The sequence below is a fragment of the Maylandia zebra genome, linkage group LG20 (genome assembly GCF_041146795.1).
Source record: "Maylandia zebra isolate NMK-2024a linkage group LG20, Mzebra_GT3a, whole genome shotgun sequence".
NCBI lineage: Eukaryota > Metazoa > Chordata > Actinopteri > Cichliformes > Cichlidae > Maylandia > Maylandia zebra.
Window position 1 is genome coordinate 33,708,372 of NC_135186.1, and position 21,857 is coordinate 33,730,228.

Here is a 21,857-nt window from a genome sequence, read left to right on the forward strand (position 1 = left end):
CGTCGGTGACGTAACAACCCGGCACGTGTCCCCGCCCCTTTTCATTTCTTTATATATATTTTTTATTAAATATGTAAACATGTTGATTATACAAACAGAGCAGCTAAAAACAACAAGAAATTGTTCCGAAAAGAAGCCAGTCGTTTGTTTGCTATACAAACAATTTAGTTAATAAGTCACACTTGGATATGAGGGATATTTTTTATACTTTTACTAAATAAAAAGTTAAATAATCACTTTGTTAGTAGCTCGTCACAAACACATAATTTGTTCGTTCATTGCTTTTCAATCTATAAAAAATGACCAAACATGACTGTTAGACCAGCAAGCTGATTCGCTGTTATGTCCATATCTTGACATAATGTGGAGAGTAACTGGACACGTGGAGTAATGTCCTTTAAGAAACAGGAAAAAAAGCCCTGACACATGTCTGGTCTTTGAGTTGATCCACTCATCACTGAAGCCTCATCACAAATGGTATCAGTGGAAGGGTGGCTACAAAGGAACATGACTCAAAAATCCTGCCTCAGGTTGTACAGAGTTTGGTTTAAGTAGTCATCAATACGTATGGAGGTCAGGAGAGAGTGAGTGTCTGCAGCCATCTATAAAACAGCCTCTGTCATCATGTGGGTTTGGACTTCAGTGTTATTGGAGATTTTGTCAAAACTGATGGAATTATGAATGCAGAAGAGTATCAACATCTTTTGATACATAAAATACCATCTGTGGGGTCTAATTAGCAACAACTTCATTTTTGAACATGACAGTGATTGCAAACATACTGCCAATGCAGTAAAAGCTGCATATAAAAACACAATCAGTCATGGATCGGCCTCCCCAGAGCCCACACCTCATCATCACTGAAGCAGTGTGGGATCATCGTCACAGAGAACAAAAGGCAGCCGACATCCAAAGAACAACTTTGGAGAACTATTCCTGAAGGCTGTGGTGAAAAAATAAAGGCGTCATATCAAATATCGAATTTCATGCTCATGAACCCATGAGTTTATTCAAACTGTTTCCCAATTTCCTAACAAAATATCAAGAAACCAGGAGTGGCTCAAGACCTTTGAATAGTAATTCTCCAGTGATCAGCAGATCCAGCCCACAGAATTTGTCCCCAGTGATTTTCTTCTCTCAGAAATGACCCCAGCTTCTGTCCTCAAGCCTGATGACATGTGAGCTGATCCCGAAAAGATACCCAGGCAGAAATGTCTGCTCACCAACACTGCATCGCTGGAACAGCGCACAAACATTAACATAAAATAACACGTGAAGAAAAAATATTGAATCTTTCCAAAAATATTTTAATATAATCCAGAACTCCCACTCCAGACTCTCAGTGGACACTCACAGGGTAGCGTGTACCATATGAGGCCCTGTGGATCTTCGACTGCAGTCAAATATCTTTCTGAAGGTTTAAGAGACCTCGCAGCACCACATTCTGCTGAAGTGAGTATCAGAGAATTTCTGTCAGCAGCCCGGATCCACACATGGAAACTTCCTGCTCTGGTTAAACTAAGCTTGTAACGCCTGTTGGGAGTCATCACTGGGAAACGTGCTTCGAGGTGACAGACCAATCAGCATGTTTTAGCAGAATGCTAGCATCTTATGAGCAAACTCAACTTTGCTTTAATAAAATCTAAATATAAGTGTTGTGTATTTCAGCTCAGACATGTTAGCGGCACTGCCATTAGCTTCACTGGGCGCCCTCTTCTGTACCTGTAAGTTAATCACAACAATTTCTATACAATGAGCTGAAAAGGAAGTGGAATGACTCCTCCATATTGGCTCTCCTCCACTCCCTTTGCTCCGCCCCCTCCCCTGCCAAAACTGGCCTTTGATTGGTTGGGGAAAGGAATCTACACTTTCTATGGAAACATTGGTCCAGGAGTTCATGAAGCATCTCTCTGTTGTCATTGTGACGGTTTGGAGTTGAAAATTTTGGTCAGAAGCGAGACATTCGATTGGCTCTTCTGCTCCATGAGGCGGGCCTTGTCCAGGTGCTTCTGCAAAACAGAGTCCTTCTTCCTCTTCTTCTTCATCTGGATCTCCTCCTCCGTCTGGCGCTGAGTGAAGTCCCACGTCTTCTCTTCCACCTGACGATGACAAACAGTTTTAGAGCGAACGTGCGTCTCTGCCTGAGCAGGGCTAACATTCGTCGCTTCAGCTCGTGCTTCAGCATTTACCTGCTCTCCGTCTCTCTGCCTCTTCTTTCTCAGCTTGTCCAGGTGAGCGCTCTTCTCCACGTTGTTCAGGTAGAAGTTTGTTTCTCTCTTCGCCTGTGAAACTTCAGTCCTGAGCCTCTGGTTTAGGACCGTCTGCTCGTAGGCCAGCCGCTCACTCAGGTGAATCCACTGGAACCTGTGCAGGTACTGCGGACACAGGTAAGCAGTAGGGACAAATTATTTGACACTATGATGACATTAAACAACTGTCTGTCTGCATTTTCAGCGTAACCGGTGTGCATTAATAGGGAAGAAGAGACCTACCTTCATGCACCACAGGTCAGAGGAGAAGCGCTGGCGTTTCCTGGTTCCCATCGGCGTGTTGTGGAGCGACGCCGCCACTTTCTTAGCCACACGTTTATCTCTGAACTCCACCCATCCTTCTGTGAAGTCACACCTCCGCAGCCCAGCCTTCTTCTTCCGTTTCCTCACCTGTCTGTCTGCAAGATGAGCGCATCGAACATTAACAGGTGATAAATATCTGAGGGGCTATGGTGAAAGCTTCACTTTTCCTCACTTGCTGTTCATGCAGTGGCGCTGACGTGTGAGATCAAGTGTTTAACATGGCTGAAACGTACCATCACAGGATCAGGTTAGCCTCTCAGAACTTTACCTGTCCCCCAACAGGACAGGTGGACCCACAAAACTGGTAGCCACGTTCTCCAACTCCACATCAGACCCACTGATTCAGGTTTTTTAATTTGTCACTCATTTGATCTTTGAGTGTACATTTTCTCAACACAGATTAGGTCCCTTAAACTTTTTTGGTGATAAATTTAGAATATTTATCGTAAAAATTTTAAACATGTTATGTTTCCTATATTTCAATAAAAACAAACCTTTTTGAAAGCAGCTGACTCAGTCTTATAGACATCCAAGGTCTCAATAAATACATCCGTTAAGAGTTTAAATAATGTTTAATAAAGATGTCACCAAACAGACTAGAAGTAAGGATATTTCCTCTATTTATTTTTATTTCAGTAAGCCTCCCAAGGCCCTAACATCTTTGTTAGTTAAAGATCTTTTGTTGGGATGATCAGGTCAGCGGTAAATCTGGAGTCGAGTTATAGAGCAGTACAGACCCGTTGCAGTTCGGGACATCTTGGCTTAACGCTGCCTCTTATTGATTTCTGGAGGAGGAGTTCTGTTTTCCTTTTAGGATGTTGTGGGCTGAAGTGAGATGTTCTGAAGGCTGACTCCTGCCCACATGTGATATAAAACCATTGACTGTAAAATTACAGCTCGAGTGCGTTTCGTGGAGTGTTTTATTTCGTATAAAATAACCCCTCGAGGGGAAACAGAACCAAAAAACAAGCAGAATGCAGACACTCGCTGAAAAATTCTGCTTTAAACATTTAGTATCACTCCATAACAAAAGGCATCCACACAAGGTTTAAGTCTGAGAGTTCAGAGCACTGCCTGTCTGTAGGTTAATCAAAAAAAGGCATTTTTGGACTGGACCCTCTGGAATTTTTATATCCAGGAGAAGCTTTTAATTGTGTATTTTTTTTTTTCAGGACATAAACCGAAAGAACGAGATCGCGAATACAAGCAGCGGAAATGAGTTTCCTCCGAAGGGTGGCTGGTCTCTCCCTTAGAGATAGGGTGAGAAGTTCGGCCATTCGGGAGGGGCTCAGAGTAGAGCAGCTGCTGCTCCACACTGAAAGGAGCCAGTTGAGGTGGTTTGGGCATCTGACAAGGATGCCCCCTGGGCGAGGTCTTCCAGGCATGTCCCACCGAACGGAGGCCCCGGGGCAGACCCAGGACACGCTGGAGAGATTATATCTCTCGGCTGGCCTGGGAACGCCTTGGTGTTCCCCCGGATAAGCTGGAGGAGATGGCTGGGGAGAGGGAGATCTGGGCTTCTCAGCTCGGGCTGCTGCCCCTGCAACCCGACCCCGGATAAGCGGAAGAAAATGCATAGATGGATGGACATAAACTGTGAAAAATGAAACAGTGACCCTTGTTTCATTTTTTTTTAAATTCCATCACTCCCAGAAACACCCAGAAAGCACAGAGAGCTGGTACTCTAGATTACTGATCCAGGTACAGTTTGTTTTCGTTCATTCGTTAGTGTTGTGTGTGTATCGAATGAGTATATCTGCACCACATACTGTCTGTGTTATACTGTGGTAGTAATATCTGTGTGTATTCTGGTAGTACTTGTACCTTCAGGCTGTAGAAATATGCGTCCGATCTCTCCGTACACTGATAGCAGGTTCCTCAGCTGTTTGGGGCGGAACCTCGGAGGAATATGACCCAGGTAGATGATTCCAGGGACGCACTTCCTGTCCTGAAATACGTTCTTTACCTTCTTCTTCTTCTCTTTTACCTCAACAGCGTCTTTGTCACCAACATCTTTATCCTCATCATCTCTTCTGTCTGCAGCAGCTCCCTCCTCCTCCTCCTCATCATCAAAATCACCATCTTCCCGCTTCTCCTCCTCGTCTTGTTCTTCTTCATCTTCAGTCTGAGCAAGCGCCTTCGTGTCCTCGTCTTCCTCTCTTCTCTCCATCTCTATAAAACAAAACGTGTTTGCACGTGACACAGACTGAAGAGATAATCGCGAGAGCAGCAAAACTGGACCCAGAATAACTTCCGCGTGCAGACTTTTTCAAACTAAAACACTTAAAACTCACAATAAATGCTTACTTTAGGTTTCTTTGACGAACTTCTGTCACAGTTACGTTTCACGTGCTCAAACCGTCGCATGTGATTGACGAAACAGAGCGTCGCACTAACAAAGATCAGCTGACAGTTGACTTCCGGTTATGCCTTCAAAATAAAACATTAGGTGGGCGTTGTATAATCTTCTTTCATAAAGGAAAAAATTTTGTCTTTCCCCAGCAGTTTATTTGTTGAAACAATTTTTTAATCAGATTTATTTATTTATTTATTTATTTATTTATTTATTTATTGTGTGAAATGATGTCAAAGCTGGGGGAGGTGGGCAAAATGTACCTTAAACTCCATAGCATTTTTATTAAAGCTTTAGGTATTACCTGTTATTTTACTACTACGTTCTGCTGTATTATTATAGCCATCGCTGCCTGGCAGTACAGAAATAATGAAAAACTTCTCAATTACAACATTAAAGTGGTATACACATTAATGGACTAGTATGTCTGATTCATTAGTGCCATGGATATGATTCTGAATAATTAGTTATAAAGTATTTTCACATGCTGAACTTCATGTACTGTTACTTCTGTAGATTATGATATTTACTTAAATAAAGAGTCTGAAAAATCCTTTCTCGACTTTGTAAAATATTTCTTAAAAACAATATGATGTTGAATTCTAGCGCAGCTCCATCTTTAGGACATTGGCGGTTCATGAGTCTAAAAATCCTGCAGTGTTTTTCTCTACAAACTTTAATCTAAGCTGTATTTCTTCCACCTTGTTTTTTCAGTTTAATAAATCCCAGGAACCATGTTCTGCACTCAGTCATCGAACCTTCAGGAAACCTGGCGAGAAATGCTGCAAACAGGAGGATCCCAAATTCAGGACCAATATTAGATTTATTTATTTTTTCAAAAAGTGAAACAAGAGATCATTAACAGCTGAAGGAAGTCAAACGGCTCTTATTTTGAAATTCAATCCGGATGTAAGTTTTTGTTTTCGCGTGTGAAACGCACGCCGGTGACGGCGGGTTGCTTTGAAGCTGTTAGCGTTTAGCAGCGGAGATGCAGAGACCGGTGTCCAGTTTGCCTCTGAGCCAGGCTGTGAGGCTGAAACTGGGTAGTGCTGGTTTCCAGCTCACCGCGGACCTATTGGACTTCAAACCGGACAAGCTTAGCAAAGGTACCGCTCCATTTCCCCCCACAGTTCCCAAAAACTCCGGTCAAAATGTGTCACATTTTAGCTCGTCTGTCTTTTAAAGCCCTGCAGCAGTAAAAATCACAGCTAAAACAGGTTCACAGCGTCCTGGTAACTCATGGTTTTCTCATAGCCTCTGAGAAGACCGTTTGTAATAAGGAGCAGGGATGGCTGAAAGCTGTTTGTTTGTTTACCTTTTATATTCTGCTGAAATGCAGACTTATGGACAGGAAGGTGCTCAAAACACTGACACTGAACTGAGTCACGTTCTTCATCACAATAAACATCAGGCTGCTTTTTATGTGAAACACAGCTGAGCCTTTGGAAGAAAACAAGTACGTGAGATTTATCGGAGTTTCATTTCAGAGACCGGCCTGAGCGAAGAGGAGGCTGTGGAGGTGCTGAAGGCTGTGAAAGGTGGAGGAGGAGGAGGCGGAAGTGGTGACATCTCAGCATCTCTGACCGCTCTGGAGCTCCTGCAGAAGGAGGAGGAGTTAAGGAGCATCGTGACATTCTCCTCTCAGCTAGACGAATGTCTCGGAGGAGGAATCCCTGTCGGGAAAATAACGGAAGTCTGTGGAGTTCCGGGAATCGGAAAAACGCAGCTGTGGTAAGAAATACACACACACACACACACACACACACACACACACACACACACACACACACACACCATCATCTATAACCTTACAGATGTTTTGGAGCTGTGATGATGGCGTGAGGAAAACAGTCGAGGAAAATTAGTCACCGTGATGTGGATCAGTAAAGTGAGTGATGATGTCGCCCTTTCAGTCTGCAGCTGGCGGTGGATGTTCAGGTGCCTCAGTGCTTCGGGGGGGTCGAAGGTCAGGTGATGTTTATTGACACAGTGGGCAGCTTCCTGCTTCAGAGGGTCACCGACATCGCAGCAGCCGCCGTTAGACACTGCTCCTTATTGGCTGAGGACGATGAGCAACGAGCCGCCATGGAGACCTTCACCGTGGAGACCATCCTGTCCAACATCTTCTTGGTAATGTCTACTAAGTGATGTATGCAGTGATGTCACTATGCATCTGCAAACTTCTAAAATTCTGATTGGCTCTCTATCTCGCCTCACTCAGGTGCGTTGCCATGACTATGTGGAGCTGCTAGCTGAGCTCCATCTACTTCCTGACTTCCTGTCCCAGCATCCAAAGATCCGCCTCCTGGTGATCGACAGTGTGGCATTTCCTTTCCGCCTGCTCTTTGACGAGCTTTCACAAAGGACACACCTCCTTAATGGCGTCGGCCAGCAGCTAATCACCATGGCAATAAACCATAACATTGCAGTGGTAATCACCAACCAGATGACGACCCGGATCCGGGACGGCCAATCGCACATTGTCCCTGCCCTTGGGGAGTGTTGGGGCCACGCCCCTACAATCAGGCTCCTCCTACAGTGGGAAGGGTCGCGGCGTCTGGCGACCATCTTTAAGTCTCCATGTCACGTGGAAACCATGGTGCAATACCAGATCACCCCCGAAGGCTTCAGAGATGCCGATCAATCAGAAAAGGCGCACAGCAAACGGCCTCGAATGGACACTGACCAATCAGCTGCTGAGCCAAAAGACACAAGCAGCTGATTATTGGGAAACTGTCCAGTAAGAAGAGGCTGATTGAGCATTTGTCTTGTGTGGATTTAATGACACTGCTGTGTTCACACAGGAGGTTCCTGTTTAAATAAAGTTCAGTTTGAGTCCAGCAGGTGGAGACACAGAACTGGTTATCAGTCAGTGGCTCCTCCTGTCTGCGCCGTTCATCCCTGACTTTCCCGAGCAGATGCTGAATACTTCTGCGTTTAGAGAAGCTGCTCTGCAGAAGAGCAGGGGTCAGAGGTTAGAGGGTGGCCCTCTTGCTTGCATATTCTTCATATTTAGATATGTCAATATTTATAGAGGGAGATTAGCACTACAGACACATCTGGATTCATTTAGTTTATTAAAACATTGTTTCTGTTGTTTCTACTGAGACGATCTTGTCTTACCCTCAGGTGCAACACACATTACTGTTGTGTTCAAGCTTTTCTTCTGCTGGAAATAGGCAGAAACACTGGCTCGTTTCCAGTCCACCTTCTCAGTCCATGATGAGTGTGATTCTGTTTAGAGTGCCTAAGGGTCGCTTAATTAAAGGGTGGGGTAGAAATACAGCGGCGAGCTTTGGGATGTCTTCGCTTTTCACTGATGGAAAACAAGAGGATTGATGTGTTAAAGCTTCTTACTGACTGATGACTATAAGCATCAAGCCACAATGGAGAGCTTCATGACTGCTTGTAGAAATCGTGTCTGGAATTTTCACCTGTTGAGTTTAAATTTCATTTAGGTCAAGTCAAAGTCAAAAAAACTTTATTTATCCCTGAGGGGCAATTAAGATAAAGTTTTTTGACATGAAATGGATTTATTCTTTTCTTTTATTATTGTGACAGCAACAATTAAAATAATGAACTTCATTGATGAAGCACCTTTCAGATCCAGCCATTTTTGGACAAATGTTATGGCCAGGGTCGCCACCAAGGGGGGCCAGGGGGGCCACTGGCCGCCCCCCAAAATTTACAAGACTGTCCAGTCTTGGTTATTATTTTAAACATGAGCACAAGAGACAGGAAGACACTTCACAGTGAGTTGAAATATTGTGTATCATTTTGAATTAACTGTATACAATTCTTTTGTCATGCCTTCACGATTTGCCGTCGTCCCTTCCTTCGTTGTGTCCCTGCACTGTTCTGTTTTTGGTGCGCCATCTCAATATTTTTAGTGGCCCCCATATGAAAAAAATTCTGGAGGCACTCGTGGTTATGGCTTCAAAATCCAGACGCTAACAGCAATGCCCGGTGTCCATCTTTTATATACAGTCTGTCTTTTCTCATGGGAGGGTCCACACACAAAGCCTGTTGGGGTTACTTCAGGTAGGACATCTGACATAAATACAAATCTAGCAAATTAAAACATGTCGAGCTGCCTGCTGTGCTGTTGTGAATAAGGGAGCAGCTGAAAAAAGCTTCTTCAGTGTGTGGATTTTCCACACAGAAGTAAGGAGAGAAAGGGCAACTAATAAATAAACACCATCTCCCATGATGCACTTCTGCTGACATGATTGGCAGCTGCAGAAATAAACTGAAATAATTTCAAAGAAGTTTTTGTCATTCCGAACTTTTTTGTTATTATTATTGTTTTTGACACTGAATATTTACAGGCAGATGTTCCCTAGCAACAGATGTTGTTATCACTACACACAGGAAGATCAAAGTGGGTTTAAACATCAGGAGGTAAACACTGAACACCTGTCCGACACCTGAGCAGGTAAACACTCAGAAGTGACGGAAGCCAGCAGTGGTGGCTGTCGGTAAACAAAGGGTCAGCTTGGTACATTTTGGGCACTTTTCAGGGCATTTCTTATAACTGCTGCCCAGAGATGTTTCTGAGTTACAGAAATTGGATATGCCTATGCTTTATTAAAAGTAGGGTGGTTACTGGTTTCTCCAGCTTAGTGAAGACCAAACAGAAGTCCTTCAGCACAGATTTGTGCCTAAGCTAAAGGAAACTGCAGGTCCTTTTCAGAAACCTCGGCTTTCACTACAGATGTTCACTCACTTAAAAATGTTAATGTTTTGTCATTAATGCTTTTATTTCATCACCCCTGGATTGCTGTTGTTCATTGTTCATTTGTCTTCGTAAAACCTCCTCATTAGCTTCAGAGTCCACTTTAAGAATCTGGTTTTTAGTTGTAGAGCTCCGTATGGACGGTGAATCACCCCCATCTCTCAGCCTGAGATCGGTGGATTCAGTTTGTTTATAAAAAATTACTCAATATCATTCTTTTAAACTTGTTTATAGGTAACTTTTTGGTTGTGAAGCATTTTATATTTACCTTGAAATGTCCTATATAAGTAAAATTGTACTTTTTGTCACACCTGACCTTCAGAGATCGACTCTAAAATAATCACTGGGCTAAATTAAAAAGCTAATAATAAAGTAAAAACATGTTCACGGAACACACACACCTACTTTCTCGTTGTGTGCTCGCAAAGACCCTCATTAACATGATTCAACCTGATTTGCGGAAACCTTCAAACAGCAGCGAGCAAAACGTGGTCCTCGCGCTGCAGGGAAGTCCTCAGCCCAGTCCTCATAAGGATGGTAAAACCAGTGCACGCCGAGCGTTAGTGGGCATGTTTTAATTAGACAGACAGACAGGCAGGTGGAGAGACAGACGGGATATTCAGTCCGCTGATTGGAGGAGCAGCAGGAGGTGAACCGGAGTTTGACTCAGTCGCCGGGACCAGCGGAGAGTTTACCGGAGAGGAGCGGCGGCTGTCTGCGGACCTGCAGGCGGAGCGGGTTCGGGACTGAGCTCGGACCTCGAGGAGAGGGATCCCGGTGCGGTGAGTGCAGAACCCGGTGAAGGAAAACCAGTCAGAGAAAATGATTCCAGCAGAACCAGTGAATGAAACCAGTCCACGATACAGCAGGACTATCAGGCGAACACGGAAAACAAGCTGCTTTTATGAAATGGTCAACTGTGAGGGTTATTTTTCTTTTAAACCCAGATAACTGATTAACCTCCGGGGAGGAGTGAATGTGATGTGCAGCACGCATTTGGCTGTGTAAACATTCAATGAGCTGAACTCATCTGATCAATATATTTGTGACTTAACTGATCAATAAATAGATACATGAAAGTGATTAATGTCTATGTTCTGATGGTCGCTCTATTACTGTTAAACTTTAGATTGCTTTTTTCAATAATATTGAATTTTTGGAGGATGTTGAGCTGAGAGATGCTTCTTGCCTCACACGCTGCAGATCATTTTTTCAGGACTTCCATCTTCCTCTTTGAAGACTCATTCTGTTGAAAGCCCCTCCGGCTCACTGATAACAGGCTCTCGCTGCTCTTCAGTAACCACCAGGCTCACTGGATGATCCTGTTAATAAAATCTTAATTTAAGATTAAAATATGACACATATCAAACTGACTTTCTACTTCAAGAACAAACTGAGCTGCTGATGGATCCAACATCCTTAATTAAATTCAGCACAGACATAAGTTTCTGACTTTCACTCAAAAGTAAAAAAGGTTAAGTCTGCATTTTTTTTCAGTACTAGGAAACAAAATTTTTCCATGAATATAGAGATAATGCTTTACCAGGGAGTGCTTAGTGAGAATACATCATCTGATCATTACTAGACTGCTAATCTAATCAGGAAGTGTTCCTCTGGGAAAATCAAGAAGGAAGGAGGAGGAAAAGATCTGAGTGAAGCTGGAGTCTCGTTAACATGGCTCGCACTTTTGTTTAATTTGTGTAAAAAGCGGTTTTTCTTTTTTTTATGGTGAGTTTGAAACATGCAATTAAGCTTATCTTTGGTCTTCTCTGGTGCTTTCATCTGCCACGTACGATGTGTCAAACTGCTGAAGGAGCAAAAAATAAAGAGTACAGTAGAGCTTAGAGATTTGGAGCATTTTATCTGATTCAACTTTAATTTGATTAGTAGTGTGTTAAATGGCAGTGATTATTGGAGTCATTCATCATTAGATAGTTTATTATTTCTAACGGAGGTTTGGAGACAGTGACACTGACAAAAAGATAAGAGGTGGTGCAAGGTGCAAAAGACAGCTCAGCGGTTTGGAGGCAAAGTTAGAGACATGAGGTTGAGAAGGTTTGGACATGTGCAGAGGAGCAGATATATTGGATAAAGGATGCTGAATATGAAGCTGCCGGGCAGGGGAAAAGGAGGAGCACAGAGAAGATTCATGGATGCAGTGAAAGAGGACATGCAGAGTGTTGAGGGGATGGTTTAGAGGGTGCAGTGGAGGTAGATGATCTGCTGTGGTGACCCCAAAAGAGAGCAGGTGGAAGAAGAAGAACAGAGCCAGCTTTTCCTCTGTTCCACTGGAACTGTGATTGCTAATAAAGTTTATCTCTTTAAAATGTTAGCACAGCTGAAAACTGCTGTGATCATCAAAGAGGAAGTAATAAATCTGGCGAACTGAGTGTGTGAAGCAACTGTGGGTTTGACTGTAGCCTCAAAATGCCCCTAAAAGCTAAACTGTGCACTTGTCCTTTCACAGCCTCGCAGAGTTTGGCTCTGACCGTTTAATGAAGCAGCCATTTGAGGACCTGTGCCAGTTTCTGTTTGTATTTTGCTTATCACATTTTTGTGGTGATATGTGATAGCACAGCAAACACAAATTGTATCAAATTTATTTCATTTTGTTAATTTCCATCATGGAGCTGAAATAAAGTTCACGCCATCCTGTTGGCCATTATCAAACCCACACAAGCTGATTCTTCTGACTCTGAACTAGACACATTTTTTCCTAATGTAGTGAAATATTGCCTCTGTATGCCTACACAGAGAACCAGTCTAATGAGTTATGATTATTATGCAACAGTTCTGATCATTTTCAGGCTATATTAGATCAACCCAGGTCTTATTTTCTTCACAAAAACCAGGACAATCTTTGAGTCGTAGTGGAGTTACTGACACCACTGACTGTTTCTTGTCTCCTTAGGTTTCCACAGCAGGATGAAAGCTCAGTTCTGAACATCACCTCAGTATGACATCATCAGGCCCTGCCCTATCCTCTCTCCCCCTCCGCCATCATCGTCATCTTCATTACCTTCATGTCTTCTTCTGCACTTTCTACCAATATCATCTGTGGCCCCGCCTCCTGCTATCTCTCTGCCTCTGGACTGGTGGACAGGTGGTCCAGGTGAGCGCTTCTCACCAGCACTTCCACCCCCACTCCATAAAGATACCAGGTGACATCACTCTGGGCGGGCTGTTCCCCATCCATGCCCGCGGACCCCATGGTGTAAATTGTGGGGAGCTAAAGAAGGAAAAGGGGATCCACCGCATGGAGGCCATGCTGTACGCTCTGGACCAGATTAACAGCGACCCTGAGCTGCTGCCAAATATCACACTTGGGGCCCGGATCCTGGACACCTGCTCCAGAGACACCTACGCTCTGGAACAGTCACTCACCTTTGTTCAGGCTCTTATCCAGAAAGACACATCCGACATTCGCTGCTCCAATGGCGAGCCGCCCATCATCCGAAAGCCGGAGAGGGTGGTGGGAGTGATCGGAGCATCAGCCAGCTCTGTGTCGATCATGGTGGCCAACATCCTGCGGCTTTTTGAAGTAAGAGCACACCTGTCTTTATACAGCATGAATATAGAGATTATAGCGAGTTAGCCCTAAAGATGGTTAAAATAACTGGAGGTTGTGAAGTATTGAACTAAAAACTGAGAGATTACTCAGTATTTACTCCACACAGAGCAAAATACATCAAATGTCTTGTTTTAGATTACATGGGGTTGCAAAAAGACTTCATAAACATACACTGGTGCTGGAGACTGGTGCACATATGGACTGGGATCCCTTTAAAGTAAGGTAATGAACAAGAAATAGAGTGGCTATTGGAGTATATGTATCACTGGCATCATTTGGATGTTAAAGAGCTTCTTGGTGGATATTCTTGAGCAGTTTGAATTTATAGAAAATAATTTTTGAAAAGCAACTGTGGAGGGGAAGGAGTTCAAACACAAAAGCTGGGCAAAATCCCAACATTGTTGGTCAGATTAAATCTGGTAAATCCAAAAATGGAGACCTTATTGTTTGTTAGATTACAATTACAAAACAATAAGTATAATTTCCCAGTCAGATTAGACTCTGCACAGTTAACAAAGGGATACTGCCATTGCATAATGAAACAAGGTGTAGAATGAAGTTCAGTTTATTTTATATTAGATCATCATTTACAACAAAAAATTGTTTAGAAAGTTGAGAATTTGTTAGTTTATTTTTTATTTTACTTCATGGTTTATTTATTTCATTTTTGAACGACATAAATTCTTCATGTAAGTGAAATTAAAATGTGTGTTCATTTGTATGGTGGTCTGAAAAACACGTGCAGAATTAGATTTGTTTTTTTCAAGTTCATTCTTTATTTATTATTTATACAGCACTGATCCATTCAAAGCAGTTTCTATTTCAAGATAAAAACCCTTGGACTCACTCTATAGAGAGAAGGCCAACTGTTCTCCTATTAGCAACATGAGGGAGAATAAAACACCCTTTTAACAGGAAGCCGCCTCGAGCACACTTAGAAAAGATCATAGGGAGACAACAAACAAAATAATAATAACACACATTGTTGATTTAGCCCAGGAGCCGATGATACCAGTACGAGGAGGTGTAAGAATAGCAGTGACAAAGCACAAACTACAGGAGACCAAAAACGCAAAGTTAATGATATTCAATAGTTATTAATAACACATAAATGCAGGGAGAGCAAAAGACAGCAGAGTTGGTTGAGGTGGTGAGTGCATTATAAGAAGCCCCCCAGCAGTCTGGGCAATATTGAAGCATAACCTTATGGATGGATCTCAGTAACCTCATTCAGCGCTGACGATAAGACCGTGACCCAGACTTTGACCTGTAAAGTTTAAAAAGTACCGGCTCTATCACAGAAGCCTGTTTGCATCATTCTTCATTAACATGAACTAAATGCAGGACTGAGATCCAGCAGGACAAATATGGAGACGAGTCCATGTGTGAGTCTTTGAGGAGATAGTTAGAGGCTGTCAGCGTTAGAGGCTGGATATCAGCAAAAAGGCTCAAAGTTAAAGGTTTATATATGCAGCCCAGCCGTCCCCAAACTTTTTTGTGCCACGGACGGTTTAATGTCAGACAATATTTTCACCACCGGCCTTTAGGTGTTGTGGATAAATGCAACAAAATAAAATGATACGACCAAAACATAAACTGTGGTATTTTTTTTAAATATAATAATAAATTCTGTTTGTAATTGTGTAACTTTATTAGCAACGTCCTCCTGAAATGCACCGACAACATTGAGAGTAACACCCTCCTCTCTGCCCCTTAGTGCTCTCTGGTCACTATGGTAATGTGTAAATATTTATTTCAAAATAAGACACAAAACTACAACAGGGAAGACCCAGGGAAACTGAGTTAACAACAAAACCCCTCAAAACCATAAATTTCACACCCGAGCCGGGTTTGGATGGAATATTGAGGTTGGTTTAGAAGCAAGCATCTGTGCTTGGTGATGTATCTGGGCCATCTGCAGGAAGCAGCTGAAGATCAAAAAACGAACCACAGCCTTTATTTATATAGAACTTCATAAAGTATTTAATTCTGAGAACTAAAGGATTACAAGGCTCAACAGAGCTGTGACCCTTTTGTGTTAAAAAGAAGCCTGAAGTTGTTCTTGGTTTCTTAATGATGAATATGAGTATACCCGCCACCACAACTTCTATAGATTAGCATTTTTGAATTGTACAATTTCTCTGAGTTGTTTCTTTTGGTTTCAAAGGGGCTGCATCAACTTAATCGACTTATGTAGGAGTACACTTTAGATCGCCGCTCTCTGTCATATATCAAGAGTGACTGTATTATAATAATTAAATGTGGTGTCTGGCTTTCATTTTCAGTATCTATAGTTCAGGTTTCCCATTTTGGGTGCAAAACTAAGAGCAGTCAAGTGTAGGTTGATTGTGCATGTGTGTTGTAATGGTGCTTTTTGCAGATGCCACAGACAAATTTCACCCACAGACCCATGCATATACAATATGTACGTATCTTCTAGGTGTGGATGGTGAAGACACCACTATCTTAAAACTGCCCTCCTTATAAGAGCTTTGTGGTCAGCAGGCAGTGGCTCTTGTTAGAAAAACATGAAAGGGCATTGGGTTCAAAGGTATGCTTTCAGATGATTGTGCAGTATTGTTTGGTTTCTCAGTCAGATCCGCCCCTCTTTCATAACAACCCAGACAGCAACGGCATTGATTTTACAACCTAGTAGGTGATGTCACGACGATCACGCCCATGTTTTCTATACAACCCATAACTTCTTATGGATTGTGTATATATATATATAAGGATGGCTAATCTGGTTTAACATACACTCTTAGAGACAGACAGGTACAGTAGGGCAGACAGTGAATGGATGAAGCCGTCTGGTTGGTGGATTAATGTTTTAAACAGACACTTTGTGTCTGGATGACTGACTGACTCTAATGAAAGCTTTTAATGACTCTGTTACGGGTGCTCTCTGTGTGCGTTTTTGTGAAGATGTGTGTCCTCAAATTAGGTCAGATTTTTAAAGGGTTTTTGAGCGTTCAGAGCCGGGTTTGAAGGTTCAGTCTAGAACCGGGTTTACACTCCTGACTGAGTGTCCGTGAACCACACACACGTGTCTCGGGTATATTTTCAGCAGCTGAATTTTAAAGCAAACCCCAGCAGAATACACGTAATCACACATTACAAACTTCAGCTTCTGGCACATATGGAGCCCCATCTGTATTAAATCATGACTGTTATGTTTTGACCGATGAATGGAAAGTGCACTGAAAGCCATTTTCTCCATTTACGTACTTTAAGCTCATGATTTGGGATGGGTGTCGTGCTCAGAGACACTGCTGCATGTATACTAGAACAGCCAAGTGTCAAACCACCAACCTTACAATTATAACCCAATTGATCCCATGAGCCATAGCTACCAAATTTAGCAAACTGGTCAATTAGCTGCAAGCAGCGTTATCTGCGTTAACGCCTTCTTTTATAGAGAACCGAAAGCTGAGAGGACCCGATCACCTGAGCACAGACCTGCACCCCTGCTAGGTGATGTCACAGAGAGTTGGTGGGGGGTTGATGGTGCCATGGAGCGTTCCTAGGTGCTCACTGTTGACATAAATTAAGTGCAGAGATAAAAGTGAAGGCTGTAAAGTGAGACTCAGTTCATGTCTGTTTCGCTCCACTGAGGATTCTCCCTGATGATGATGATGGCTGTCATAACGAGGTCTGCTCTCATTAATGTGAAGACCTTCATTATTTTGCTCACAGACACACACACATACACACAGGCGCAGTGTTGTGCGTTAATGTGATTGTTATTCTGTTTATTGAGGCTCTGACACACATTCTGCTCAGCTGTTACACAACATTAATCCTCTATGTGCGTGCGTGTGTGCATATTGTGTTCCTGGCCTGTTAAACTCCAGCAGTGTCTCCAGTCTGACCAGTGTGTTTAATTTAACCTGAGCGCTGACTGTCAGGATAAAGGACGCGTCTTTGATCAGATTCTGTTTAAACCTGTCACCTGTTGGATGATTGTCTCTCAGATCCCTCAGGTGAGCTATGCATCCACAGCTCCGGAGCTCAGTGATAACAACCGGTACGACTACTTCTCCAGGGTGGTTCCTCCGGACTCATACCAGGCTCAGGCCATGCTGGACATTGTCAAAGCCATGGGCTGGAACTACGTGTCCACCCTGGCCTCGGAGGGTAACTATGGAGAGAGCGGAGTCGACGCCTTCATGCAGATCTCCAGAGAGGCTGGTACACAGAGCTTTCTTTCAACTTGCGTGTTTTTCCTGATCTGTCCATCTCTTGGTAACATCTTTCTTTTTATGTCAGGTGGGGTGTGTATCGCTCAGTCGGTGAAGATTCCTCGCGAGCCAACAGCTGGAGAGTTTGACAAGATCATCAAACGTCTGATGGAGACAAGTAATGCCAGAGGCGTGATCATTTTTGCCAATGAGGATGACATCAAGTAAACACACAAACACACAAACATCACTTTGTAGAAATCCCCTTTTTATTTATGTAGCAACAGTTCACAACAAGGTCCGTTTCATAACTGTCTCACTGTATGGTAAAGACCATGAAGTATTAAAGAGAGAACTACAATTACACAATCCCCAGTGAGAAAGCATTTGGCAACAGTGGGAAGGAAGAACTCCTTTGTAACAAGAAGAGATCTCCAACACACCAGGGGCAGCCATTTCTGGTGACATTATAGGAAGGTTCAACAATCCTATGGGAGCTTAAATAAGGGATGCTTCAGGATCAGCTGATTCAGCACTTACTTTAACCTTTAATAAAACCCAAACTGAGAGCTGGCTCCACTGATAGCTGAAGGCGCTGCCTCCCATTTTCCTTATTGAAACTCTAAAGAACCATAAGTAAGCCTGCAGTCTAAAAGCGAAGCGTTCTTTTGGTATAATATGACACTTTGAAGTCTTTGAGACACAATGGAGCCTGATCATGAAACTTTGTATGTGAGGAAAATGATTTAACAGGGAGCCAATGAGCAGAAGCCAATATGGGACACATATGTTCTCCATTTCTAGTCCCTTTCAGTAATCACTGCAGCTTTTTGTGTCCACTGAAGGCTTTTCATGGAGCTTTTAGAGCAACCGGATAATAAAGACTTACAATAGTCCAGCTTAGAAACAAATGCATGAACTAGTTTTTCATCAGCACTTTGAGACCAGATGTTGCTGATTTTGGCAATATTGCACAGATGAAAGTGGGCGGTCCTAGAAGTCTGTTTAACAAAAAACCCAACCTGACCACAACTAAGTCCATTAATCCTTTTACGTTTAGTCCAGATCAGGAGTTTTGACCAGCAGTGCAGGTGATTAGACACTATGAAAAACCAGTGACCTCCAAAAACCACCAGCAGATATTTTACAACATTGTCATAATATGAAGAACTTATTGGAACTTTTCTCAGGTTTAACTGATTTTATTTTACTTCTCAACCGTTTAAGGTTGATGGAATTCGAAGTGTTCTGAAAATCTTGTTAATGCGATAACTCAAGAAGGAAGTCAGAATTTTCAAATTAATACCATAGTTGCATCTATTAAAAACTCAGATGAGTTTCAATCTCTTTGACCTTGACCTCAAGGTCAGAGGTCAAGTTTTCTGGGGAATGAGGCGACTTTGAAATCGATACCATATGTGTGTCTGCTCAGAGGCTGAGGAGTAGCAATGGCAGCGGACTCATCCTCATGTGTTGTCACATCACTTACTGTCTGATTCTTTCTGTCTCTTTCTGGTAGGCGTGTCCTTGAGGCAGCAAAACGTGCTAACCTGACGGGCCACTTCCTGTTTGTGGGGTCAGACAGCTGGGGTGCAAAAAGCTCACCGGTCACTGAGCTGGAGGATGTTGCCGAGGGTGCAGTCACCATCCTGCCAAAGCGGGCTTCGATTGACGGTAAAACCAAGAAAACAAAAACGCAACAGGCTGGAATCCCAAAAAGTTGATTCATCTGGACGTTTTCAGACTCGATGCTGTTTGTGTTTTATGCGTGTTATACTTTTGTTGTGCAGGGTTTGATCAGTACTTCATGACTCGCTCCCTGGAGAACAACCGCAGGAACATCTGGTTTGCTGAGTTCTGGGAAGACGATTTCAGATGTAAACTGACTCGGCCTGGAATCAAACTGGACCCCGATAAGAAGAAATGTACAGGTGTGGCTACACCTGAAGGGCGTCTGGGACCAGCTGTGAGTCAACTTATCGAGTAGTTTCCCATTATATGACACAGTGTGTGTTCCTGCAGGTAACGAGAGGATCGGACGGGACTCGCTCTACGAGCAGGAAGGAAAGGTTCAGTTTGTGATCGATGCGGTCTACGCCATGGCTCACGCTCTGCACAACATGCACCAGGATATGTGTCCCGGCAGCTCCGGAGTCTGCAACAACATGGACCCTGTGGAGGGACAAGTGCTGCTGAACTACATTAGAACCGTCAACTTCAATGGTAAGAAAACACGCAGACAAAACATTACACTGTTTTACGGTAACAGTGCTTTACCTGAAGTAAGGATACGAATGTGTCCTCATACTCAGACCTGGTCTTGAACCTTGGCTCGTGAGGCATTGTGGTTGCTAGAGGAATGGGCAGAGAGCTTGGTTTGGTTGCTATTGTAAAACTGGTTCCATGGACATCATCTCTCTGGGGAAAAAACGTGATGCCAACTGGGTGTAATTCGTCTCCGCACTCTGGAAACAAACCCTTGGAGAGCAGCTGGACTGCCTTTCCGGAGGTATCAAGGTTGGGATTCACACTACGTGGCAGTAGTAAGAAAAACAAGTGGCCCGAGGGGCGGATGCTGTCATATGTGGGTGGTAAACATTAAATTGGCATTTTTGAAGCACCAAAACACCTGAGGACCAGGATGTGGTCAGGTGTACATCTTCCACACTGAGGTTAAGAGGGGAGCAGAGCTTCAGGGCAGAATCAGTCCTGGCTGTTTTGAGTGAGAAGATGATTTGCATGCACTGACCAGGGATAACTGACAAGCAGTGGAAAGAATCCTTTGAGGAACTCCTGAAAGTGACGGATCTGTCCTTAATAGAGAAGGCTAATCTGTAAGACTTAGAGAAAAGCTCACACATATCCATGTACGAGTGTGCTGATGTGAGTCTGCAGGTGTGAACAAGATTCTTCTGAAGATGCTGAAGGCTCGGGACCTGACTGTGAAGCATCACGGCAGAGAGGAGACACAGGGAGGAGGCTCATGAATCATTTATGTTAACTAAGAGCTTAATGTTAACACAAATGGACGATACAATGAATGTGGCAGTCAAAGGTGTGCCATGTGGTGAAACGACGTTGGATTTCATAAATCAAACATATGCAGGGGGAGAAGAGCTACACTCAGACTGAGGAACAGTGAGAGTTTATAGCAGGGAATGGGATTGTGTAGTTTGCTCTCAGTGCAACACGAGTGGAAGAAGAAGCTGCACAGCTCACATTTAGCAAGCAGCAACCTCGAGGGCTGAGGGTTGTTTTTTTTAAAGCAACCATTTTTATGCAATCTATCATGTTTAAACAGACACAACAAAAACTGAAGCTCCTGCCAAGTAACCTTCAGTGATGCCACCAAATCCCAGGAACACACCCAATTTGACCACAGAAGGACAAAAGAGTAGAAAAAAAATAAAGCACAACATGAACATGAGACAGATGAATAATCTTCTGACTAAAATATTTACCGTATGACTGCAGTGTAGCCTTTTTCTCTCTTTTAATTCATATACAAATATGTTTCAGTCAATTCAATGAACTTTTTTCTGTTTTTGCCATCAAACATTTAGACGTTGATTAACCGTCAGCTGCTGGTCTTTTCATGACGTCCAATCATAGTTGGACTTTACCATGATGTCGGCTTGAGTTACATCTTTGTTTCATTAGTTTCTAATAAGAATGATTCCTTATTCCGGAGTTACTTTCTACAATCTCTGCATCGAATAAAATGTCAAATAAAATTATATAAACACATTTTTAAGCAAGTTGTTTGATAGAAAGAATAACAAGAAACCTCCATGTTTCCTACTGGAATAATTGACTTGACATTAATCAAGCAGCATTCCTGAGTCTGTAAGTTCAGCGTGCCACAAATGAAACAGAAGTGAAATTTAAATAACTCGTGTTGCAGCCTGTGCACGTCTGTCCACAGTCATGCTGCTGTTAGTTGTCTTTTAAAAAGAAAAACAGATAAATGTGTTTCATTCTGATCTCTGTTTCTACCTTTGTAAAGACGATTTGATCTTCGATCTCTAAAGATCTCTAATCTTTGTGGATCAATATCAACATTCACACGTCTACAGTTCAGTTTTTGCCGTTGTATCACAACCAGTTTTGACCAGAGAGAAGCTACAAAAAACTCTTTCTGTTATCAGAATCAGAATACTTTATTAATCCATAAGGAAATGATGTGGTTACAGGTGCTCGAAGACAATAAGAACAGCAAAAGACTGAATTAAATTAAATAATACAGCATATTACAAAGTTACTGAATATAAGAAACAGCTCTGATACTTACAAATAGCTCAATTAGAGATATCCAGAATATTACAGAGATTAAATATACATGATTGACATTTTAATCTATTTAAATGCTGCATAAATGCGTTAACTGCAACTTTAGTTCAATTTTCAAGAGGAGTTTCACATTTTTAACCGTTAGCATTTCATA

The 21,857-nt window shown here is 42.7% G+C and overlaps 3 protein-coding genes across 5 annotated transcripts in view; 2 read left to right on the forward strand and 1 right to left on the reverse strand.

The window, feature by feature from the left end:
* Nucleotides 1-930: 930 nt before the first annotated feature.
* abt1 (activator of basal transcription 1) lies at nt 931-4,997 on the reverse strand. 3 transcript variants are annotated; one of them, XM_004568140.2, is made up of 5 exons: nt 4,881-4,997; nt 4,398-4,745; nt 2,493-2,668; nt 2,190-2,375; nt 931-2,099 (listed from the first exon to the last, which is right to left on the reverse strand). In XM_004568140.2, exons 2-5 carry the CDS (start codon nt 4,741-4,743, stop codon nt 1,917-1,919), a joined length of 891 nt encoding a protein of 296 aa, XP_004568197.1. In that variant the 5' UTR covers nt 4,744-4,745; nt 4,881-4,997; the 3' UTR covers nt 931-1,916. The 3 variants fall into 3 exon arrangements, with proteins under 3 accessions (XP_004568197.1, XP_076734935.1, XP_076734934.1); XM_076878820.1 differs by having other exon boundaries at nt 4,868-4,909; XM_076878819.1 differs by lacking the exon at nt 4,881-4,997 and having other exon boundaries at nt 4,398-4,856.
* An 848-nt stretch (nt 4,998-5,845) lies between these two features.
* rad51c (RAD51 paralog C) lies at nt 5,846-9,195 on the forward strand. Its single transcript, XM_004568142.2, has 4 exons — nt 5,846-6,032; nt 6,414-6,657; nt 6,840-7,056; nt 7,148-9,195. The coding sequence occupies exons 1-4, from the start codon at nt 5,915-5,917 to the stop codon at nt 7,646-7,648; spliced, it is 1,080 nt and encodes a 359-aa protein (XP_004568199.1). The 5' UTR covers nt 5,846-5,914; the 3' UTR covers nt 7,649-9,195.
* Nucleotides 9,196-10,168: 973 nt separating this feature from the next.
* Nucleotides 10,169-21,857, forward strand: part of grm6a (glutamate receptor, metabotropic 6a) — a 34,278-nt gene continuing 22,589 nt past the window's right edge. Inside the window, exons 1-7 of the mRNA XM_004568143.3 lie at nt 10,169-10,443; nt 12,573-13,202; nt 17,207-17,423; nt 17,502-17,637; nt 18,933-19,087; nt 19,204-19,344; nt 19,436-19,636. Coding sequence (XP_004568200.1) covers nt 12,618-13,202; nt 17,207-17,423; nt 17,502-17,637; nt 18,933-19,087; nt 19,204-19,344; nt 19,436-19,636 — 1,435 coding nt within the window. The 5' untranslated portion in view covers nt 10,169-10,443; nt 12,573-12,617. The remainder of the gene's footprint in view (nt 10,444-12,572; nt 13,203-17,206; nt 17,424-17,501; nt 17,638-18,932; nt 19,088-19,203; nt 19,345-19,435; nt 19,637-21,857) is intronic.